At 48.2% G+C, this 24,943-nt stretch overlaps 1 protein-coding gene and 2 long non-coding RNA genes across 5 annotated transcripts in view; all 3 read left to right on the forward strand.

Annotated features, from left to right (window-relative positions):
• Nucleotides 1-7,561, forward strand: part of LOC137468433 (uncharacterized) — a 43,755-nt gene extending 36,194 nt beyond the window's left edge. The window contains exon 3 of the long non-coding RNA XR_010995935.1: nt 7,182-7,561. This is a non-coding gene — a long non-coding RNA (uncharacterized lncRNA). The remainder of the gene's footprint in view (nt 1-7,181) is intronic.
• LOC137468434 (uncharacterized) overlaps nt 1-24,943 on the forward strand; it is a 386,683-nt gene that overhangs the window by 341,163 nt on the left and 20,577 nt on the right. The window contains exon 1 of one of the 3 annotated variants that reach the window (XR_010995937.1): nt 12,736-13,621. The exons of the other annotated variants lie outside the window; for them this stretch is intronic. This is a non-coding gene — a long non-coding RNA (uncharacterized lncRNA). Of the gene's footprint in view, nt 1-12,735; nt 13,622-24,943 lie in introns of those variants that run through there. 3 annotated transcript variants of the gene reach the window in all.
• Nucleotides 21,296-24,589, forward strand: SOX1 (SRY-box transcription factor 1). The gene has a single exon (XM_068180175.1). It carries the CDS (start codon nt 22,247-22,249, stop codon nt 23,363-23,365), a length of 1,119 nt encoding a protein of 372 aa, XP_068036276.1. The 5' UTR covers nt 21,296-22,246; the 3' UTR covers nt 23,366-24,589.

The raw sequence follows: 24,943 nt of genomic DNA on the forward strand, positions 1-24,943 counted from the left end.
ATGCTTTTGTATTTTTTCTGGTATTTGCTGGACATAGATGGAATGAATTTATATTTTTCTTCATGGACTTTGCCTGAAATAAAGCACCCAAAGGGAAGTGCATTAAAACAAAACAAACAAAAACTATCTTAAAATCTTCTTGTGGACCAATAGTATATTATACTATCTCTAGTACTGGCTTTCACCTTCTCCTCAAGAGAATATTAACTTCATTCTAGATGTATTCTAGTATACTCCATCCACTCATGCCATTGTTTTCTCCCATTTAACTTTCTTGTGCATCCAACAGGTGTTCTGAGGGAAAAAAGACTGATAAATCAGGACCATAAAAGCCATTTTATGATTTGGGAAATATCTTTTCTTCTGAGATTTCCATCTCAATTCCTGTCCACGGACATTTATTTGGGCTTAAATTGTGTTTTCTTTGCCCCCTGGATAAATTACACTGTCCAGGTAACACTGGCAGCAGCATTTTACAGGTACAGCCAGAGGTGGTATTTAATGCAGAGGTAGTCTTGAGGACATGAATATCTCTTGGTCTTGTTGGAAATTCAGTTAACAGAGCACCTGTGTAGCAGCTTTCATGGCTAACCTTCAGAAAGAAGTAGGCTTTCCTTAACTGACAGTTTAACAGCATATAAGCTTTGGTGAGTTTGTTTGTAATCTTGGCTCAGCAAACAGTGTCTATTTTGATACAAATTTATGTTGATGCTCCCTTTTATTACTAAGCCATAGTACATTCACAAAACAGACTTCCTTATAAAAATCAAGCATGAAATTATATATTTGTTCTTCTACCACGGACAAGAGATAGAATATTGCCCCTTGTTGTTCCTGAACAATGCCAGTGTGGCTTTTTGTAACTTTATGCTGGTCACAGAAAGAAACCCTTTGGTTTTAAGACAAACCCAGTGCAAGCTATTTTCTTTTAAAATCATATATACCATGTCACTTAGATCCGTACATTCTATCATCCAATAAATATTTCAATAAACAAAAATATGTACCCTCCCTTTAAAAAAATTTAAAATAGTTATTAAAATGCACAGAAAGCTGCACAACAGGTGTTCTAGACTTTTGTAATAAAATATATTCTGGGAGAGATAAGATAAAACATAACATAATTAGTTTTCTTTATGGTAGCTTTGGGGGTTTTTTTTAAGAGACAAAATGAGCTGAGCTAATAAAATCATTAAAATCTTGTTTAATCACTTAGAATTTTTATCATGTTAATTTCTACATTTTGAAACATTTAAAAGTTATTTTTATGTAAATTTTTATTTGTCTGAGTAAATGCACATAAGTTCTCTACCAATGCTCATGCCCCTGTTGAGCAACTGGCAAGTTGTTTTTCTCATGTAAGTAGCATTTAAGCATCTTAAAATATATATCCTAATGTGGCAAAACAAACACTTAAAGCTGTACCCTTTTATATGAACACTAAACAAAATACTCGTCAATGCTGTCTCTTGCTTCTCATAACCTCAATTAAAACAGCAGGGTTGTGTGGAGGGGGGAAAAAAAAAGCACAGGAAAAAAAAAAGGTTACCAGTAGGTAGGCAGGGTAGAACTGTCACTGTTTGTGACTCAAAAATCTTAAATGATGAGAATTTAATTAATGTGATTTGTGTTGCACACAGGTATGTGAGTAGCTTGTTAGCCACCGTAATTAGCAGGACTGGAGAGCTGGTTGCTTTGTGGCAAACAGCAGTGTGAGGCAGCAGCAGTGGGGAGCAGGAGCAGGGCACAGTCCTCGCTGCACCTTGGGGCCCAGCACTCAGGTGGGCTGCAAACTCCACGCCTGCCCTCCCTTCCCCTCCCATAGATCTGCCTCCAGGGAAAACCTGGCCAAGGCAGCCCATTGCACAGAAAGGGTTAGCTGCAGACAGCTGTTCAGAGAATTCCAGAATCTTTGATTTACTGTGATCAATTGCATTATTAGGCTGCATGTCATTGAGGGTGGTGATTATCTAATGGGGACACTGTGATCTCTGTTGCAAAGAAGCTCTGCTGGGGAGGAAAAATTCGCAGAAGACATCAATATGCATGTATACAAAATATCTTGGGGCATCTTTGCAATGAACAGACTATAAATTAAAAGAGCTTTTTCTCTGTTAATCCAGTGAAGGAGACATGCTTGCATTAGATTTATGTCAGAAAGTGAATCTTAGTGTTAGTGGTTTTCTTTGAGCTAATGCATTTAGCCACACTAAGGTATGAATTCAGTCACTGAGCTATTTGGGAGGTATCAAGCACAGACATTAAACAGGATTATGCAACAGCCATCTGCACTTGCTAATTAAAATGTGGAAAACAGCCAGTATCAAATTATTTTGTTTAGACAATTCATGGCTGGGTTAAGTAGTTCAGCTTGTATGCAGTGGTTTTGCTCTTTGTTAAGACTTTTACAATTTCACGATGACCTGTATCATTCCAATATACAGACTCTAAGTACAGCCAATATCATTGTGCCCAAAAAGAAACTTTAAACTTTTGTACTGAAGTAGTATTTTTAATAAATAATTGTCATTTTATTTGTGTAGTTTGGAAAATATATTGAACACAATTTATAGCATCTGCACACTATAAATTATGTTCACCAGTAGCTTCAGGTACCAATTTCACCTACATTTCAACTAAATTAGGGTCAATTCTTGCTTTTAGAAGATTTTCCTTTAGTTTAAAAGAAAAATAATGAGCCATGATTTTGCTTTTAAATGGGCTCCCATGAATCCTAGAGAATTTGCTTTCTAATGGTACCTTATTCCAGCAAAATTTCCTTTTGCAAGACTGAGTTCTAATCTCAAGTTGCACTGATGTACTTTGCATGTATCCAGCAAGCAAGATCTAGAAAAATATTAATTCAATCCTGCAGCCTATTCCTGCGACCCACCAGCTTGCCCCAGCAAGGGAGCTGTAATCTGAATGAGTTGTTCTGGCAGTGTGTGTCCTCTAGCTTTTTCCCCAGTGCCCCAGTGCACACCCCTGTGTGGCAAGCACATATACTTACCACACCCCTGCTACCCTGATAACACCAAAAATTCATCTCTTTCACACACACACTGCCTGCAGCCCCTGCTAAATGCCACATACATGTGGGAATGCAACATGCTACAGGCACCACCTTCCTTTGTGTTTTTTTGTTGCACATTCTCCCACATCCTCATGTGGCTGGAGCTGTGTCCCTGTAGGATGTTGTAGGATGCCCAAAAACCATGAATCTCAGTGTTTTAGATGAGGGGACTCACTGCCATACATGCCACAGCTCTTTGCCAGTATATCTGAAAAAAAAAACTGAACACAGAGATTGGGTGGTGTGTATGTCAATCTACCCCTGTCATGGAGCTAGGGAATGTCTGAGTTGTCTCGCCAAAGCAAAGGGGTAGGAAAGCACTCCTACATTCTTCAGTGTGACACAGCTCATGTGGCCCACTGTAACCAAAATTTCAGGCCCTCCTTTATTAGAGCTTGAAAGGTCAGTATATGCCATCTCTCCATCTTGTCAGTTGAGTGAAACGCCAAAGGAACCCTAGTGCAAGAGCACATGTGACCATAGGGAGGGTTATGATAACCATTGTAGTTGCTTCAGTGACCAGTGTAGGAGGTCTGGCTCATCTGTTCTTCTCACAGTTGTTTTGTTGGATCCCAAATTCCTTGTTCCTCTAAAGAAATCATCCATTGCAGCTAGTTTTCTTCTCAAGCGACCCTTTGTCCAACTCAGAATTCAAGCAAGATTAGTAGGTTTGTGCATTCATTAGAAACAACACTGAAATGATCAACATAGGAGCACAGCTTAAAAAAATACATTTATATTGTCACTATAATAGTTTAGAGCCAACACCTGCTACAGATGAAGAGAACTTCTGCCCTACTAGACTTCCATCTGCACTTCCCTTGCACTATCATGAAGAGATGGTTTTGCATCCTTCTAACATTTTGACAGTTACCATTAACAACCCAAGTGTTAAAAACTTTTTGAACTAAACCTTGAATTTCACTTCGCTGTTTTGTGCCAAAGTCAATTCAGTGACAAAATTGCAGCCCCTGCAAAGGAGTAAAAGGAAGCTGGAGTTCTTCAAACTTATGAGTTAGAAGAAAAGATGGTTTGAATAACTCTTCTGACAAAACAATCTGAGTTTTAAGCAACACAGATTCAAAAGGGAATCTTAAAATCAATGAGCAGCATGCTTTAAGAACTTCCTCAGCCACTGTTTTTCTCCTTGCATGAAAATGACTCATTAAAAGGACACATCAAATTGCTTTCCATGTCTGTGAAAGCAAACACCAACACAATTGGAGAATTTGCTAAACTGTTATATTGAATGTGATATATAACAAGAGGGTTAGGAAGCTGCTCCATTTACATGTGGGAGATGATAAGAGAAAAACACAAATGTCGATGTAAGAATAGGCAGGAAATTCCAATTTGCAATTATGCTTTAGTTTTTCTTAGCAGACGTTGCAGTTTGTAAAACAGAAAGAAGCTTAGTTTTGTAGTTCATGCTCCCAATTTTCAATATAATTTTAATGTATGTGTACAAAATGTTTGGTTTCATGCTTTAGGTTTGTTTAGGTTTTGTTGTAGTATTTTTGCCCTGCATCCTACACAGAGCACTCATGACATTCATCTGTCTCAGCTGGAAACAGAACCACATTTTTAGGCCCACATATAGACATAAAGTGAGAGTTTATGTTTATACTTAGTGATAATAGATTGCTAAATGTAGAGACTTTGTAGTAAAGAAGTCTTTTAAATGAAGTGTTTTATTAATCAAAGAAAATTCTACCCATCCTTCTGTAGGTAAACCCTTAATAGAGCCAAGTGTCAGAAAACTGGACTGTAAAAAGAAGAAAACAAAAAAATCTGCCTGTCTCTCCTAAAATCACAAAGTCCCAAAGGGACAAGGGGTTGTTTTTTGGGGTTTTTTTGGGGGTTTTTTTGGCTGAAAAATAAGTTGTACTGTGCTTGGATTTGAGACATGGGCAGGAGCATGGCAAGCACATTGAAGAATGTCATTGCTTGATAGTCAAACACTATCAGAGAATTCACATCAGCTGCATCCATGAAGCTTCTCTGTCCTTCAAAAAGTGCCATCTAAATCATCTAGATGAGGATCAAGCAGAGGTTTCACTTTCCCAAGCCAAAAATATTTCCCCTTCAAGCATGCGGAATTCATATAAAATACAGCGTGATTTCTTTGAAAAAGCCACAAAATATTCACATTGCTCCACAGACTAATAGGATGAACGCCCCTTGGGGTCTTGCCCCACAGACTGTGGAAAGAGACTTCTCCAGACCTTCCTCTCACCACTAGTCCACTTGGCAACTTTTGTTTCAGTCTCTTGGTCAGTGAAAAGGGAGTGAGCTCACAAGGACTTGAAGACAAATGGAATCAATAGGAAATCCTGGAAGGGTGCCACCCCTTGAAAACATTGAAAGCTTGTATTTATGGACATGATTTCACACTCTGTTTGGAAGGTGTAAACCTTGTGAGACTCGGAGCAGTTGTTCTTATTATTATGTCTAGCTGAAAGCAGCAGTTGAATCAATGTTTTAGCAGAAAAGGCTGTTCACTCTGGTAATTAAGGGGACTTGAACAGTTAACCTATCAATAAAAGCTGTGCCAGTCAATTCAATAGATCTCATTTTCATAAGGAATTCAGATAGAATACTCTGCATGCTATTCTGCTCCAGAAAATAATCTAGTAATACTGCATTAAAAATGCATATGTCTTGAAGAAAATATTTCATTATAATGACCTATCTGACCACATTTATGATAATATTTTTCATAACACAATAATACCAGTGAATTTTACGACTTGCCAAGGGAGACATATTACTGTCAGGATGCATCCCAAATGTGTTCAGATAGTTCAGCTCAGAGGAAACAATGAAACTTATAGACATGGTAGGCTACCATTCAAGCTGGCAAAGTTCCCATTACAAATATTCCTTCTTTTCAATATCTCTTGCCATCCAAGTCCTACGTGATGCATATAATTTGAGCATTCTCCTTAATGAATGACAAATGAAGAGCAATGTCTACAAGGGAGTTTCAGGGGAGGTGTGAGTAGGGTCATGTCTTACACTGAGTGAGCATCTTCAGAGCAGGCAGTGAGAGTAGAGGCCCCAGTCCAGAGATTCTTGGTGGGAATATGACCAAAGAAAGTTTTGGATCTAGCCCAAACAGGGCACAACACCTCTCCAGGGGTGTTTAACTGCCAGTAGGATAAAACTTCAGATAAGTGTAGATAAAACTAGAGAACTTTATGTGTATTTTGACATTTAAGGATAGTACTGTAGAGCTTGACAAAACGAGCTTTGTCTGATTAAAGAGAACGGCATGGCACCCTAAATTACCAAAAATAAAATATGTATTGTTATATATTGCTACTATATTTTTTCTACAGTTTGTATATGAGAAAGTATGATTAAAAGTCGATGAGAGACTGTTTATAAATTTTGATTGCTTCATAATTTTAACTCTGAGCAACATTTTTATCATAATTATAGGCTTTCTTAAAGCATTTATGCAGATTGTTTTATTCAAAAGGGGTTTATTCCATATAAACTCCACTCTTTTATCTCTCCATAAAATCAGTGTGTGAATTCCCAGCAACCACAACTCCACTAGACAGTCATCACATTAGTAGCAGAGATATTTTCAAATAAGACAATATTCCTCAGATTTTTCTAAACATTATCTCCCACTTTCCCAGCCAGTGAGTGTCATGGTGATAAATAGTAATGATAATCCTGAGTAGATTTGTTACCTCTTTATGTCTCTTTAAAAGTATTAGCAAGTTTGTTCTCATAATTCCCCTGTGATGTTCCTGTGTGCTATAGTAGCCAGTGTATCTGTGGCTCAGTGGAGGCTCAGGGAGATCAAGCCAGAGATCTCATGTCTTCAGATCAAGGATATATAAGTCTAGGGATTTAGATGCAGAGCTTATTTCATTTCAGTGACAATTTTGTGTCTAAATATCCTGGAGCTCTAAAAATACTGAAATCTAAAGGACTTACCAGGGACCTTAGGCTGTTTCTTAATCATTATTAATAGCCAGTTGATTGCCCTGTTTCAATACATGTCCATGGCTCCCATCTCAGATTGGCTCATATCCATATTTTGCCTTTGAGAAGAGGCTCCAGAGAAAACCATCCTCTCTCCTTCCTCCAGGTTTTCTCACAAAGGATATGAGATCCCAGCCAAAAGCCCAGGATTTCTGCAGTAGCAACAACCAGAGCATCGGGACACTTTGCTGGAACATAAGGCAACAAACTGATGGCACAGTTGGACCTTATGCAACAGAAAAGCAATCTAACCCCCTGAGTGACCCAGGGACAGTCCTGGTAAAGCAGCAAAAATGAATCATCCTCACTGGACTAGGAGCTGAAAGGTCTGGATAGTTTCATAGCAGTCACTCTCTCAGCAAGCTATGCCTCATTGTGATCTACTCATCCCAAAGATATGAGAAGGAGCTTCTCCAGTACTGGAACACCTGAAAACAGACGAAAATATATACCCCACATTTTGCATATACTGCTGGGACAAAATATGTGAAAACATTTCTTCCATTGCCATAAAAATATGATCTTTTAGTATATGTGCTTGGATACTTGGAAAGAAACTGATTTTTTAAAGCTGTAACATGTTCTGGTGGGTTCATGACAATGATGACAGTCTCTAAACACTTCAATGAGGAGTGTTAGGTTGCCTCAGTCTCTTTGTAGCTAAGCCTGATGCTAAGCCATGCTCCATTTTAAAGCACTACCTCCAACTTTGATGATTTCATCAAATGACTGGATTGCATTGCAGTGGGATAACCTAATCTTCACTCTGTACTTTCTACTCATAAGCCACTTGAAAAACTGTTTTGCACTTTGGTCTTAGAATATATATTCTGCACTTGAATGGTGTGGTTTCTACTTCAGACCCTAAATAATAATAAATCTAAGACCTAACCACCTTCACAGCCCCTCCAAAAAAAAAAAAAAAAAAAAAAAAAACACACTGAGAAAACAATTCCATTACTGTCTACTGCTTTAAAATTAAATGACAGAAGGAACACAAACAAGCAATTAGATTTCCCCTGTTTTTTATAGCTTGCATATTACAGAAGTTGTAGCCTCCCCCTGATTTCACTCCAGTATGGATCAGGCATCATTCCACAGCAATCACAGGACCCAAACCCATGGGAGACACAATTTTTGTGAACTTTGTTTTTCCTGTCTACAACACAAACCCCATTTAACCCCACAACACTAAAATTAGAATCATCTTTGTTTACTTTTCCAATGTCATTTTAGTGATTTCCCAGATCTATCATTTGAATTTGTTCAATGATATTTCCAACTTGAAAACATGCTAATATTAACATTTGAAGTAATGGAATAAATACAAGTTGAGTGCCTGGATTTCCCATGACACTGTTGTTGGAGAGGGTGCTGATCTGTATTCCAGAGCAATTGTAGGACAAGCAGGTTGTCACTGGACTTAATTTCAAGACTTGATAAGATAAAACTGCTGCATTTATGAAAAAATATTTAGCTGTGTCAATTATATTTTGACTTCTGAGGCTTGCAACTGTTTCATGGCAGAATGCTGAAAAAGAGACAGCTATGTCTATGATGGAAAGCACTCATATAAGTATATTGGTTAAAAAAGCAAACACATTAGAGGTAACAGAATGTCCATTTTCAAGCAGCAAAAGAGGACTTTTAATATCTATCAAGGATGTCAATAATTTTTTTTCCAGATTTCTTGGTCACTTACTTGTTTGAAAATAAGGGTCATGTTCTGCCATAGCTTTCTTTGCAGGCAAATGGGCTGGATAACAGCTACAGGCATTCTTCTGCATGAGGAAATTGAATAAAGACAGTCCAGGCTCCTTTCTGGAGCCAGGGACCAGCCACAGAGCCAGCCACACTGCCCATCAAAGTTGCAGCTACAATTGATTTAAAATAACTCAGCGGCAATTATTCCAGAATAAAACCTTATTTCTTCTTTGACGAAGTGATCTGATACTAGGCTGTAGTTAGTGTTGTCAAGTGTTAGTGCAAGAGACCTTACTTCGGGTCTGGTGCTTGGAACCCGAGGAGTCCCCAGTGCTCTCAGCGTGGGGCACTCCAGGAGAACCACTGGGGCGATTTTAATATATTTTTTAAAATCTGGGGTTTCTGAAGCGACAACTTTCAGGTTAGACCCAGCAACAGAGTGTCTACTGTATTGACCCAAGAGCCCTGGCAGGGGCTGGGGAAGGCTCCGAGCCCCTCTCCGGCAGCCCCGGGGGGCGAACTGCAGCCCCGCAGTTGCGGCCGGGGGCCGCTGCCCGCCGCCCGCAGAGCGGGGACACCTCCCGCCGGGCGCGGGGCTGCGGACATCCCCTTCTCCCCGTGCCTCCCGAGCACCTGCGGCAGGATTGGCCAGTCTCAGGCATTCATTGCCGTTCTGCAAACTAAGTGTCGAAAGCTCCTGCAAAGCAACAAACAAAAACCTGCAAAGGGGAAAAGGCTGTAGTCAAGCAGCAGAGCTTTGGGGATTTGGAGACGAGCTGGAGTTCGGATCAAATGGGACTTAAATGTAAACAGCAGTAACTGCATATGATCAATAATCACCCCGTGGGCATTCCTCTACTCATTTAATATCAGCTAGGACAGTGCAAATATTGCAAGTGAGTACTCGACAAGGAAATCAGCTGAGCATGTGTTTAAACTGTAGTTAATTATTAATATGAACAATTCTTTTCAATTAAATGTTTCGTTTAATCCCCTCATATCGACTTGTCTAGGAAGCTACATGTCTAGCTTCCAAAACGATAATGTGGCTGCAGACTTATTCTGAGGAATTTGATATAATCCATATAATAGCATTCATGCAATGAATTATCATCTTTAGTCTTCTTGCTTTGTCCTAACCAACTGAGGCAACGAACAATTTTTTGTGTAAATACTTATGACAGTTTTTAGATGCTAAAAGGAATTTTGTCAGAAAGGTCCCTCAAAGTATAGGGGAAAACCACATCTCGGTGAAGATACGAGTCTTGAAAATGTGAGTTCAAAAGGAAAAGCAGCTCATGTTTCTAATAGTAACTTTCAAAGAAATTAATTGTGACTAATATTTTCCTGCTACCGCTCATAATATCTTGCCATGTCCTGGGCGGGTGCCCTCCACCCTTTGCAGTGGGTCTGGCCACCTCATTGCATGGTCCGTCGTTCACCCTACGGAGTCTGTGCTTCTGCAGCTGCCTGCTCCCTGCATCTGCGGTCTTTTCTTCCCCTACCGCCTTCTCCGAAATCAAATCCCTCGGGTCCCGCTGTAGAAAACAGTCCCTGAAACCTCTGAACCTGCAAAGCCCTTCCTTTCCTTCTTTCCTTCTTTCCTTCTTTCCTTTTTCCTTTTTCCTTTTTCCTTTTTCCTTTTTCCTTTTTCCTTTTTCCTTTTTCCTTTTTCCTTTTTCCTTTTTCCTTTTTCCTTCCTTCCTTCCTTCCTTCCTTCCTTCCTTCCTTCCTTCCTTCCTTCCTTCCTTCCTTCCTTCCTTCCTTCCTTCCTTCCTTCCTTCCTTCCTTCTCTTCAGATTTGGAGAAGTGACAAGAAGTTTAATCAATTAAGAGCCTTGGTTTCTCCATACACACGGCACTCAGACCCTTTCAACAAGCCATTATATTTGTCCTTAATTTCGACTTTCCCAAGCACTGTTGTCATATTCCACTGTTTGAAATGTAGGAAAATTTAGCATAATTTGGAGGTCAGATTTCTAAATAAGCCTGCTTTAAGTAACAAGCCCACACGGGAGATTGTCAGTATCTTTATTTTGTATACAGTTTACACACTAGCACCGCTTTTTAAAACCCTATATGTGGGTTAAAACTCAATTTTACAACCCCCATTTATATGAGATGTAGGTTTGACATCTGTTTGCCAGAGTGTTTTGCACTTAGCCTAACACCCACTATTAAATGACAAAATTGTGGCAGGCTGTCAAAGCCAGCTGACTGACAGCTGCTCTACTTTACAAAAAAAGCCCCATTCAAATATTTGCAGGGTTGAAGCTTTCTGTAACGCTGTCGCCATTCTCCCCGTTATTTAGCATGTAAAATATAAGTCAAAGTTTTAAAGCTGCTTTCCAAAATGTTGCCATTTTTCCATATAAAAAGAGCGAGCGGTGGCTGCTGGCGGGGATCCAGCACCAAACGCATTGGGTGGATATTTCGCCGGGTCCCCGCGTTCCTCCTATCTGCACAAACCCGATAAAACTGTCATTTAGCAGCGTTTCTTAATATTGCAGCTAATTAGAGCCGGCGTGTTATTGAAGTGAGAGCAAAAATCCACTTAAAAGAGAGGGGAGGGAGGGGGGTGGAAAAAGAAGGGAGGGGAATTTTCCGTGCAGGCAGAGGTACGCAGCCGGGCACGGCTCACAGCGAGACCCCCCCGGGAAAAGGGACGGGCTCTGGGGAGGGGACACCGAGGGCATCCCGGCACTCCCGCAGCAGTCGTCCCCCGTTTTTTGCCCTCACCTCCAGGGGTCCCTCTGGGCAGCTCTGGAAGGACGTACAAGGATCGGCTCTAGCGGAGGGCGAGCGCTGAGCCTTGGCGGAGATGTCTCCCACTTCTAGCGCCACGGATGAGGATGTAACGTTTAATTCAGGTCGTTAATACACGCCCGTCCGTTGCCCTGTTCCCCTTCCGAGCGTCAATACGAGTCTATAAAGGGCAACGGTAGTCTAAACTTAAAAGCAATCTGCTTTTTATTCCAACATCTCTAGTGATTGTATGTGACTGAGCACCTCAAAAGAGCTGACGAGGTAATCCCTGAATGCTAAGGAGTCTTTGCAGCAATTGCTGGGGTTTATTTGAAACTCGGGCACTTCCCGCAGCTTTTGCGAGACAAGCAAGGCTCCGGCTGGCAACCGAATCGGAGGTTAATGGTGGGGGTGAGGGGGTGTATGTATTAGTTTATTTTTTGAATGAGGACTAGACCCACCCCCTAATAAGAGAAGGAGACAGTCCGGCCGTGGGAAGACGGCTGCTCGCGGTGTCCGTTCCCAGCGCTCCGGCCCCGGCTCCGTTGGTCCCCCCGCAAGGCTCAAGCCCGGCAGCCACGACCCGCCTGGATGCTAAAGCCGGCTCCACGGGCGGCCAAAGCCATCCCGCTATTCCCCTCCTCCCTCCCTCCCCGCCGCACATCCTCGGCACAGACGGGCAGGCACACACCCGCGCAGCCGGAGCAGAACGGAAAATGGGGCACTCCCAGCTTTACCTGAAAACCTTTAGCTGACCCGTGTCCATTTTAATTACCTCTATCGACTTTCTTTCATAGAGCGGTTTTCATATTGGCAAAAGGGACTGGAAAAGAGTGTTTTAGGGAGGGAAGAAAAAAATGCAAGAAGAAAACTAACGGCGCTGTCTAGGAAAAGGGAAGTGATGGCAATGAGCGGTACAGGGCGGAGGAAGAGCGGACCCTCCGCAGCGATCCTGAGCGGAGAGGGGGAGGTTGACAAAGCCCAGCTCCATCCCGAGGGAAGGCCGGGAGAGGGGGAGTGAGCGGGCGGAGGGGGACTCTGAGCCTCCCTGTGAAATCCAAGTTTATTGTCAACAAAGGACGGTCTGGCAGGGCGCGGAGCCTCCGCTGTCCCGAGCTGTCGGAGGCAGAGTACGGCGGGGGGGCGCGGGAGCGGGGTCCCTGGGTGGCCGGGGGTACGGCGGGGAGGGCGGGAGCGGGGTCCCAGGCGGCCGAGGCAGACGCGGTGAGGGTCGGGAGGAGGCGCGGGGAGGCCCGCGGCTCCACACAGGTGCGGGAAGGAGCACCTAGGGGTGGCTCTACCCTTCCAGGAGGCATCTCTCCCAGAGGAAGGGGCAGGGGACAGTGGCCCAGCAGGAGCGGAGAGGCAGAAATGCAAGGTTAGAGGAGAAAGTGCGTGTGAGAAAAGGAAAGGGGAAGAGAAAGAGGACGAAGGCTCCGGGCTCCACCTCCCCGCTCGGTGCGGCGCTCCAGCTGCTCTCAAACCAACTGCTCAATTCTATTCACTGCCGCGACGGAACAAAAAAGTGGCTATTTATTAGAATACTTGTTTGGTATTGTTCAGTGCCACACAAAAGGCGTTTCATTATGTTGGGGTGGGGAGAAAAGCCCCTCTCCTTTTTTTTCTCCTTTCCTTTTCTTTTTTTTTTTCTTTTCTCTGCAGACCGAAACAATAAGTTGAAATTGTCTTTAAAGTCTTTTCTATCAATAATAAATTTCATTTTCTTCTCTGTCTCCGCTCTCCCTCTCTCCCCCTCTCCTGTGCGGTGTGTATGTGTGTGCGTGCGCGTGTGTGTGTGAGGGGGAGAGAGAGAGAGCGAGTGAGCGAGAGAGCGCGAATGGTGAGTGTGCGTGTGTCGCCGGGCACTCGTGGCTCGGGCACAGCCGCCTGGGAGCTGCGGCTGGGCGAGGGGCGAGGAGGAGACCGCCGGCTCCGTGTCGTGTTGCCCTGCACCTGCGGGCACGGTCGGAGGAAGGTGTGAGCCAGGCTAGAGCAGAGGGAAAAAAAAAAAGAAAAAAAAAAAAAAAAAAAGTAATAACAATAAGGCTGCCCCTTCAGATGATATGTTGGGAAGAGGCTGGAGCTGGAAGAGCAACTGTAAGTGTGCCTCTAACTTTTGAGGGGGTCTTCACCCTGTCTTGGGAATGGAGGAGGGGAAGCCGGCGAGGGGAGGGCTTCCAAGTTACTTTTGCTTCAAGGAGGGAAGAACCGGTTGCAATCACTGGGTTATCGCCTGTGACACTGATTTGGGGGTTGCGGGTGTGGTGTGACAGCGTTTTGGGCTGCCCCCCTCCGCCTTCTGGGGAAGACGCCTCACTGGGTTTTGAGGCGGGGGAGGAAAGCGGCGGCCGGGCAGGGGCAGGGGGCTGCAAGAGGGCTGGGGCGGGGAGGACGCCGGGGGCGGTGGCGCTGCCTCCCGAGCGCGCAGCGCCCGCTCCGCTTACACGTTCCAAAATTAACATGTCGGTGCGCGGGTGCCATTTAGTGAAAGGTGTCTTGGGCAAAGAATCAATTTCGCTGTGACTGACCGGCGGGCTTGGCTGTATTAATACTGCCAAAAAAGGGGAAATCAATAGGCAGAGCAGCCCTCAGCTATTACAACTAATGCCTGCTTAATCTCTCCCCCTGGGAGAAAAGAATCCACATGGGCTCCCAGCACTGCTACTGCGGCCGGGCTGAGCTCGGCTCGATCTTCCCAAGGAAAGGGGATCCCCGAATCCGGTCCTCTGTGAAAGTGACAGCTGCCGGGACCTCTCGACAGTAAGGTTGTGCCCAGCCTCTCGAAGCCAAGTCCCAGCCCGGAGGTTAACGCTATCTGACGTGGTCCCACCCAGGGTCTTACTCTCCCTCCCCAGCTCCAAAGTGGCTGTAGAGTTTCTCACTATTGCTATAAAGTATTGGGATATTAAAAAAGGTGAAATGGATTTTCCCCCTCATAATTGAGGGTGGTATTTGAGGTCGATCAACAGGCAGTGCAGCAAGGTTATACATCTATCGATCAGGGAGGGGACGCGTTTTGGCTGAATCTCTTTTCAGAAACAGGTGTTTAAACATGATAGCGTCTCCAGTCAATTAACCCATTAAAACCCCGTTTTATCACATTGATTCTGCAGGCTGCCATAAAAGGTTATGTTTTGAAAGCCTCTTTGTTAAGGGGGGGGGGGGGGGGGGGCCTTGAGGGATGGATGGATGGATGGATGGATGGATGGATGGATGGATGGATGGATGGGGATAGAGAGAGTGGTTGCAAATTGTCCCCAAACGCACAGTATCGAGCAGTGAGTCGTTTCTTCCCAGCAAGCCAGGCTGCCCCAGCGTCTCAGCGCGCCCTGTCTTTGCCCGCCGCTCCTGGTCCCGGCTCCATGGAGGGGCAGAACGGCCGCTGCGGGCCCGGGGGGCTGACACCATCCCCTCCCCGCCGTGGGTCGCCCGATTGCGCTGACCCTGCGGCAAAAATTGGCACATCCACCTCGAGAAAATCATCTCCCGTGAGGGCTGCACTTCCCACCCGCGGAGGAGGGGTCCGGCCGGGGGCGGGGGCTACCGCCCTGCACCGGCTGCGGGCTGGGTCAGGCTGTGGGTGCAGCTGAACTGTAGCCCCAGCTATTTGCAAGAGCTGTTATTCCTAAAACAGGACAGTCTATGAACAACCTGCCTCCCTCCCCCATCCCCTCCGCTCCAGCACCTTTTTCAGGTTTGCCGGTCTTTGCTGTAAATTACATATTTGCTAGAGGTGTCAGTAGCGGTTTGTTTACTATCCCGCTTTACGATGGCTACTAGGGAATCCGTTTAAGGACAGTGTGAAGTAAGTCAGTAATTTGCTGAAAAACAGATGACAAACACCCCTTTTCCAGAAGGCAAATAAAGACGGGATCCAAACATCGACCAAGTAACCGGTATCTCCCTTTGGTGGGAAAGAAACTGGGTTTTTCTCTTCCCTTCACTGGGGCTCGCTATCCGCCTTCCCATGGCCAGAATGCTGCACTGGATGGAGCAAGAGGATCATGTATTTCCTCTGGGTACCTTTAATTTCCAGACCAGCAGTCTGAGATTATTTAGATGCTTCTAGTTTTGCCCTTGTTTGTTGTTTTCCTAAGTAAGCACTGAATGCGCCACCGAAAACGTTTGAAACCGTGTCAAAGTGATGTTTTAATTTCATTGAAAGGTGTATTAAACGAGAAGATGTAATTTGTGTAGGATGTTTCGATGAAAGGAGAGATTGGAGTGGATGATACTTTCGCTCTCCTGTGAACCTCATGTCATGTTTATATTGAAGCCTGTGTAGCTAATCTAATTTGCAGTAACAGGATGGCCTGCAAGAAAGAAGCTTCTGTATTATTTAGGGTTTTTTCTTTCCTCGTTTATTTTTTTACACAAATTCATTCTGACTTGCCCTGAATGATCCTTTGCAGTTTGGGGATAACTGACGAGGATACAAACCAGAAATACTACCTTTATGGTGCTCTGAGCGACGCGCCACAGACATAACTATCCAGGTTGCCCTGCTGTAAATGGGATGCCGCATTTGGGCTTAAGAAGCTCTTTTTCCGTGACTGACATTTCAGCAGCGCAATTTCAAAGATTAACTACGTAATAATTCCGCATGTCGTTCTAGTCCGACAGACTCTCCACCCCCACAGTTCTTCCTTTTCATTTACAAGTTTACAGTTACAAAACTAAACTTTTAAAATATTTTTCTTTCGGTTGAAAGTAAATTGCTGGGTATGTTTTCTGTTCGTGGGGGTTTTTTTTGTTTTTTGATGTGAGGTATTTTTGTCTAAAGGACCACTCGATAACTCCACTATAAAAAGTAAATGGTCTGGCTATCCTTTTAGGTGGAAACCCCAAACCGTGAAAAATAGGATAGTGCAAACCCTCATCTCCCGCGAGATGCTGTGCCATCTGATCAGCACATATTCCCGGCGTGTGCCTTAGTAATAACTATTTTTAAAGAAATTTTAAAATTTGAACAGACTTGAAAAGTACAACTTTTGTGTAATGTTAGAAGGTGTATTCAACCTGTTAATCACAGGGAGTGGTGTCATTGGAATGTTATCAATTACTTGTTCGATTTTACTGTAATTACTAACAAAATTAGACAAGGATGGATCACAATACAGGATGTTCTTCTTTCGGAACAATATTGTGCTGGAAGTCGAGCTGATGCGTAGCATAAACAAACATTTTAGAAAATGTTCCTGCTAACAAAACTTCGTAGAGACACGATTCTGGTTTTTCTACCGACACGAAAGTTCCACCGGGGGAAGGATTGGGGCCGTTCCAAGGCGAGGAGACACGCAGAATGTCCTGCGGGAAAAGGAGGGGGGAAAAAAATCTCTGTTTAGACGCGGTCTGACCGTCCCGCCGTCCCACCGAGGTGTGCCGCGCCTTTCCCTTGGCAATGCCGGACACCCCCGGCACACCCGCCCGCCGAGATCCGCTGTCGCCCTGGGGCAGCCGTCGGCTGCTGCGGAGATCAGACGTGCGGGAGATCGATACTATTTCTTTTAGGTGCAACGGAAATATAAAGCTTATTTTCAACGCCAGTAAAAACTAGAAAGGAAGGAGAGAAAATAGAAAGACTGGGATACACAAACTCTTCGGGAAGGGGCAATTTATCGACACTGTGGAGAGAGAGGTGATGCAGAATTCTTTTAGAAAAGTGGCTTCAGCCGCCCTTTTATCTGACACAATAAATACATAAATAAATGGCCGTACATGGAGAGCAGCCTGCCCTCTGGCCGCTTTGATTTTGCCCGGAGCGGGCTGGCCCTGAGCACACCCCCGTGCTCCGTGTCGCGCCTCCTGCCCAGCACCCGCGCCCCGCAGGGCGGGCAGCTCCCGGCAGCCGAGCCGAGCCCGCCCGGCTGTGCAGGGCAGCTGCCTGTTCTCAATATGACTTCAGAAACCTTTCGGTCCCGTCCCGTACCACCCTCGGCGTTCCCCCGCCGTGCTCCGACTTTGCCCAGGGGCACCCCCGCAGGATAGTCTCAGTGCTGGTGGCCCTGTTGCCCCCTACCCGCGTGCTCCCAGCGTGGCGGTGGGCGACACGTTGGTTGGGGTGGAGACAGAGAGAAAGCGGCCTGTGAGGCACTGACCCCCGCCCAAGGCGCTCCGGGGAGCCGCAGCGAGGTCCCGCAGCGGGGCCGCCTCTCGGGTCCCGCTGGTGTCTCAGCAGTCTGGGCTGTCTGGGAGCGGCGGCCGGGAGCGGGGCGCGCCGAGGCGGCGGCAGGACAGCCCTTACTCTCCTCACGCTTCCAGTTGGTTGGCACGGCTCTCTTGGGCGAAGGGGGGAGACATTTCTCGTCAGGGAATTTTAGCCCTTTCCTCCCCCCCCCCCCCCTTTCTTTTTCTCCCTTCCCTTTCATTCATAAACCTGGTGGCTATAGACGCAGCTTGAATATTGACGTCTCTTCCCCCAACTGCTCCTCCGTTAACCCAATTACAGAATTCATCAAGAACTGTGTTGAATTATCTCTTTCCATACAGTATCAGCATTAGCCTAATTAAAAGCTATAATGTCTGATATAATGATTAAATCGTTAGCTCTGCTGTAGGGAAGCAATATTTTGTTTTCCCTTCAATTAGAAGCTGATTGAGGTTTTCAGAGCAGGTCAGCTGTGAAATTTGAATTATATGTGTGAGTACCGTTCACAGGGTGAGCCCCTACTCGAAAGCTCCAGAGATTCTCCATACGCTTTTACCCAGCAAGCTGAGAAAAGACAACAAAACACAGAGAGAGCCCGTAGCTGATTTGGGACTGGTGCTGTAGGATGGCACAGAACAGTTGTTAAGGCTGGAAAAGAAAGAGGGACTTTATTCAGGCACCCTTTTTCCAGCCGTTCCATCTCGACTGGGTAGAAAGCTGTGATTCCGGAGTCGCCAAGTCACCGAGGCAGGAAAATGCTTCCTCTCTCTCCTTTGCCCGCCCTTCCTGCTCCCTCCCGGTTTGCTCGCTTTGGCCCAGTAACGGCACCCCAGTAGCGAGGGAGTGTTTTGCATTTCCTTCTGGATAGTGGGTTTTAGAGTGAAGTGCCAGAGGAGCTGCAAGCGATCCCACTCCCTCCCTGCCTAACGTTTCAGACAGGGCTGGCGAGGGATCAGGCAGCCCTCACGAGCATCCCCCACGGCATCGCCTCGGCGCGGGCTGCCGCTCGCCGGCCCCGACCCGGGCCGAGGGCAAGGGAGGCACGGCGGCAGCCAGCAGACGGCGATCGCCGCCTGCTCCGGGGCGCCCGGCTCGGCCCCGCCGCCCCGCTGCCCCCTCCTCGTCTGCGAGGCACAGCGGGCACAGCGTCGGCCGGGCCCGCGGCGGGTGACCCCCGCCCCGAGGGGGCGGCTCTCCAGGCGCAGCCGGCCGCGGGGAGAGGCACAGCCCGCCGAGGCGCGTCCCACCTCGCGGCGCGGAGGCTGGGGGGAGCCGTGGTCGGGGGAGGCACTCATACTCATCACTGCGACCGGCCTGTGAGAACGGTACCTGCCGCTACCTGTCCCTTCCGCGGGCCCGGCGGACGACAGGGGCCGGGGCCGGGGCCGGAGCCGACCTTTTGCACGCCCTGGTCCTGCTCCCAGTGCGCGTCCTCCTCTCCTCCTCCCTTCTGACTTCCCTGCAGCGTTTACCCAGCACACACCACACCCCCGGCCGCCCCCACCTATTCCCTCCACAACCCGACTCCTGGTTCTTTGCAACCCCACTTTCTGCAGGGGGAAGTACGAGGACCTCTCATCTCCAGGCGCAGCCCCGGCCTGCATTACCCCAGCCCCGCAGCCCTGTCAAACGACACTCGCCAAAGTGCTTGACCTCGTTCCTAGTCCCGTGAATCGGGATCTTCACTACCTTTACCACGGAAGAAAAGCCCTTGGCTGCCCCCTCGAACTGGCTTTTACACCTTCCTCCCGCCCGTTCAATCGATAGACACCCCCTGGCCGAAGGTGAGCGGGTGCACCTGTGCCAGAGGCACTCACGGCACCAGCATATCCTCGCTCCCTGCTCTCTGTCCGCGTTTCTCCCCGCTACCGTGTTCGTGTGAGTTCGGCTGCTTCTAGAGGAAGGAAGGGGCATTCTATGTTTATCTGCCAGGGATCAGGGGAAAAGGAGTAAATCCCACACCGGGAAAAAGTCCAGGAGGGGGTAGGCCCCGGGAGGGTGTGGATTAGCAGTTGCCTCTGCACCAGAGAAGGAAAAGTTCAGCCTCTGGCACAGTTTCCCTGAACGTGAGGGGGAGAGAAGCTGGTGTGTATCCCCAGTTCCCAGGGATAAGGGTGTGTTCCCACGGGGTCCACTGGCTGGCAAGATGCATATGACTCATCAGGAAAAGATTGCCCCACAGCGATTCGACACATTTATTTGTCAAGGAGGCCCTTAGGTGCCTTTCTATCAAATTTCAGGGAAAAATACCACTACGGCCTTGGGTGGATAATTTGCAAGCCATGCCATCTTATCTCGCAGTTTTTACTCTTCATACCTTCATTTGTCCATCCAAGTGGAAATGTGCCTTTCTGCAGTAACCTTCTTCCCCCCTTCTATCCCAACCAGTAGTATTTTGAATACATAATTTAGCAATCACTAGAGCTTCCCTTGTTTTGCCATGGCAAATATGGCAACTTAAGAAACTATCAGCTGGAGAAGCGCGGGTCCATTCCTGCACCGTGTCCCCTGCCCTCTTTGCACCCTTAGGGCAGACTAGGAGAGAATAATGTCCTCCCAAAAGCATCGGCACCCGAGTTAACAGCAGCACTCAGATTGAGCTCAAAGGCTAGAAGCAGGCTGAGCCTTCGGCCACCAGAAGTGGAGCCGCGCTTTCCTCTCCCCATCAAACCCATATTATCATGACGAGTCATTGGAAATGAGAAAAAAAGTCTAATCCTAGCTCAGTGCCTAGGACCAGTGCTTTGTGCACAGTGCATATTCCTCCTGCAGAAAACTTCTGGTGGTAATAACAGTAATTGGGGGAGTTGCAGCGTGATTCCAGCCTTGGATGGCCACTAGGGTCAGGAAAATTAACACGGACCGTGAAAAGAGCAGGCACACTGTGTGTGCCTTTCTCCACCTGGCAAAAGATTATGGGGGTGGCCGTTTATACGTGCATGGGCATTTGTGCGATGGACTTGCCATTCCTATGGCTGCAATTAAAGACTGCAGCATGAATTTCCATGTGGACTATTTTCTCCCCCCTATAAAAATAACTATAATCTCACAGGACAGCCAGGGCACAAAGGTAGTCTTTTAATGTTTTCAAGGGAAAAAAAAAATCATACACCTGTACTTACTATATACAAAGATAACATGTTTCCGTATACCTTCTTTAGTCGCAGGTGCTTTTAACTCCCCTAGGACTAAGTGAAAAACGACTGCGTCCTGCCTCTTTCGCATGCCTGGGCCTGGCAGCAGTTTTAACACCTGGGAGAGACGTCTGAGGGGGCTCCGGAGAAATGTCCAGAACGAAGTCCCGCGGAAAAGGCACGTTTACCTGCCGCTCGCACGGCTGCGGTAGCGGGGCGGACAGCCTGGGGCGCCTCAGCCCCCCTAAATACTGCTCGACGGTCGCCTCAGCGATGGGTGCGCCCGGCGGGGACGGGGCGGCCCGCGGCTCGAGGGCTCCCTGCGGCGACGCCCGGCGGGGACGGAGGGGTGGCCGGGGGCCGAGGGGTGTCCCCGCCTCGGGAGCGCCGTCGGGGGCCGGGGCCGGGGCCGGGGCCGGGGCCGGGGCCGGGGCCGGGGCCGGGGCCGGGGCCGGGACGCGGCCCCTCCGCCCGCCCCCCGAGCGCGGCGCGCCCCGGCGCACGTCACCGCTCGGCGCGCGCCATATGCAAATGAGCGCCCGCCGGCGCGCCCCCATTGGCCGCCGTCAGGCGATTTAAGGCGGGCTCGGCGCGCGCCGTATGGCTGCGGCGCCGCTCGCCCGCGCGCCCGGCGGCTCCTCCTCCTCCTCCTCCTCCTCCTGTGCCGGCCCCGGCCCGGCCCTGCCCGGCCCGTCCCGCCCGGGCCGCGGGAGGGAGACCACCGCCAGCAAATTACTGTGCCGCCGGCCCCGGCCGCCGGGCTCGGCGCGTGTTTTGGTTGGGCTCCTTCCCCCACCCCCTCCCTCCCCCGATCCTCCTCCTGCTTTTTTTTTTTTTTTTTTTCCAGTTAACGTTGAAATACTTTTTTTTTTCCGCCTCCTTTTTGCGTGGCGGTGGGTTCTCCTCTCTTCTTCTTCGTTCACCTGCGATCAGCGGATGCAAGTCACACACGCTCCCTCCCCTCCCTCCCTCTCTCTCTCCAAGTTAGCAGCAAAGAACAAAAAAAAAATAGCTCCGTTAAGGATAAGAGCGGGAGCGGAGGGGTGTGCGCGCGTCTGCCGGGGAGCGCCGGCGAGCGGAGGACACCGCCGACGGCTCCGCACACTCCTCCCGCCGCGCCAAGTGAAGCAGCAAGTTTGCCGTGCACCTGTTTGAGCAGCTCGAACCCCCGTCGCCGCCGAGCCCCGAAAGTGATTTGCGAAAGGGAGAAAGTTTTTTTTTTTTTCGCCGGCAGGGTCGCCGATCGCTCTCCTCGCGGTTTTCTTCTCCTCCTCTTTTTTTTTTTTTTTTTTTTTTTTTTTTTTTTTTTTTTTTTCGCACGGCGGTCGCTACCTAGATACAAACGGGTTTCGCCTCGCTCGCTCCCCGGCCTCCCGGGCTTCTCTATGTTTGATTCATTTTTCACGTCTGGCACCGGTGGAAAATAAAAAAGCTATTTGAATGTACAGCATGATGATGGAGACGGACTTGCACTCCCCTGGCGGAGCCCAGGCCCCCACGAACCTCTCGGGGCAGACCGGAGCGGGAGGCGGCGGAGGCGGCGGCGGCGGCGGGGGGAACAAAGCGAACCAGGACCGGGTCAAGAGACCCATGAACGCCTTCATGGTGTGGTCGCGGGGCCAGCGGCGGAAGATGGCCCAGGAGAACCCCAAAATGCACAACTCGGAGATCAGCAAGCGCCTGGGGGCCGAGTGGAAAGTCATGTCGGAGGCCGAGAAGAGACCGTTCATCGACGAGGCGAAGCGGCTGCGAGCGCTGCACATGAAGGAGCACCCGGATTATAAATACCGGCCACGGCGGAAGACCAAGACCCTGCTCAAGAAGGACAAGTACTCGCTGGCCGGGGGGCTGCTGAGCGCCGGCTCTGCCGGGGGAGGCCCGGCCGGCGTCGGCGTGGGCATGGGCGTCGGCGTCAGCCCGGGCAGCGTCGGGCAGCGGCTGGAGAGCCCCGGCGGCACGGCCAGCGGCGGCTACGCGCACATGAACGGCTGGGCCAACGGCGCCTACCCGGGCTCGGTGGCGGCGGCGGCGGCGGCGGCGGCGATGATGCAGGAGGCGCAGCTCGCCTACAGCCAGCACCCGGGCAGCGGGGGGCACCCGCACCACCCGCACCCACATCACCCGCACCACCCGCACAACCCGCAGCCCATGCACCGCTACGACATGGGTGCCCTGCAGTACAGCCCCATCTCCAACTCGCAGGGCTACATGAGCGCCTCGCCCTCGGGCTACGGCGCCCTGCCCTACGGCTCCCAGCCCCACCAGAACTCGGCGGCGGCGGCGGCGGCAGCGGCGGCGGCGGCGGCCGCCTCCTCGGGTGCGCTGGGCGCCCTGGGCTCTCTGGTGAAGTCGGAGCCCAGCGTGAGCCCGCCCGTCACCTCTCACTCGCGGGCCCCGTGCCCCGGGGACCTGCGGGAGATGATCAGCATGTACTTACCGGCCGGGGAAGGCGGGGATCCGGCGGCCGCTGCCGCCCAGAGCCGGCTCCACTCCCTGCCCCAGCACTACCAGAGCGCCAGCACGGGGGTGAACGGCACCGTTCCCTTGACGCACATCTGAGCCCCCGCCAGCACCGGAGCGCCGGAGGCAGGCACGGACGCGGGCAGCGGCTCGGCCACCGCCCCCGGGCCGGCCTGCAGGACTGCGCGCCCCGCCGCTGCCACCGCACGCTCAGCCCCGGCCGCCTGCCCGCGCCCCGGCCCCGCGCCGCTCCTGCCCCGCTCCCAGGTTCCCCCCTCTTATTTTTGCCTCTCGCGCTCCTTCCCTCCCGCCCTCCCCCGCCTTTCTTTTTTTTTTTTTTTCTTTCTTCCTTCCTTTTTGTACAGAAATGTTTTGATGTTCTTGTAATAATAATAATAAATAATAATAATAATAACGAGAGAGAGAAAAGGTAACAGTTGCTTTACTTACCTTTTTTTAGAAGGACTAGTTTATGAAACTAGTTTTAGACTGAACTTCTGTGCTTTATCGAGACTTTTTGTACAGTATTTATCATTCACTCAAGAGACATAGAGCGTTTATTTGCAAAAGAGGAGAAAGAAAGAGAGAAAGGGGGAAAACGGCGAAGAAAAGAAAAAATACCAGTAATAAACACACAAAGTTGTAGGTGATGCCAACTTTTATACCGTGCGGAACAGCTACAATTTCAGTCACGGATCGCTTCTTGCGAAGATTTTTTATTGACTAATTAACTCGAAGTTGATGAGGAAACAGTTCTCATTTATTACTCATGTACTAAGACAAATCCAAAAGAACACTTAAAAGTTTTTTGTAGATATTCTCGAGGGTTTTTTGGGTTGGGGTTGGGGTTTTTTTTCGTTACTTGTTTGTTTATTTATAAAACTTTTTTTGTTTTGGAAGCTCCATATTTTTCCGGGGTTCGTAAAACTCTATTGTATCTGGATATTTTTGTTTGTTTGTTTTCTCTTTGATTTTGTTTTCTTTTTGTATCATTTCTTGTAAATGCATTGTGAAATAATTTTTATTTAGGCGGTACGAATGAAATCAGATTGTGTATATAGTTTACTAAAAAGCCTTTCTGGTAAACGGAAATACTAAGGATGCGGTCCTTTTTTTTTTTTTTTTTTTTTTTTTTCCCTATTTTGATTAAATGAATTTCAAAGCTGAAAAATTCCCCTGTATAGAAAGAAAAGCTTACTGGCGAACATAGTGGTGTTTACCATGGTAAGCCTGGAAACACAGCAGGGAAACCTAGATTTTGGGAAGGAAGTTTTAAGTAGCAGCGGCAAACAGAATGAAGTGCAATCTGCAGTAAATGTCGATGTTCCCTAACCTATGTAAATCAGAAGGGATGAAGGTAGATTTATTTTATTACTCATTCCCTACTGCAAGGGAAGGCAGTTTACTGCGTTACTCTTCTAGCCGTGAACGTTCATTTTGTGGATTTTATGGCTGGGCTGGTGGTCCGGACCTTGCCAGAGCCTTGACTTTTCCCCTGGGGGGTGATCGGGCGCTGCCTGCCCCTCGGGCCCCCACTCGGCCGGGAGTTCTCGGCGGCCCGGGGAACACCCACCTCCCCGGGAAACAAGAAGACACCGTCCAGCGCGGCAATTCCCCTCTAATTAACACCATGGAAAGTGAAAACGCTTCTTTTTGCTCGTCACGAAAAGACAAGCG

This window comes from Anomalospiza imberbis, chromosome 2 (genome assembly GCF_031753505.1).
Source record: "Anomalospiza imberbis isolate Cuckoo-Finch-1a 21T00152 chromosome 2, ASM3175350v1, whole genome shotgun sequence".
Classification (NCBI taxonomy): domain Eukaryota; kingdom Metazoa; phylum Chordata; class Aves; order Passeriformes; family Viduidae; genus Anomalospiza; species Anomalospiza imberbis.

Coding starts and splice junctions, on each gene's coding strand:
- SOX1 (XM_068180175.1), top strand. CDS start 22,247: ATGTACAGCATGATGATGGAGACGGACTTGCACTCCCCTGGCGGAGCC.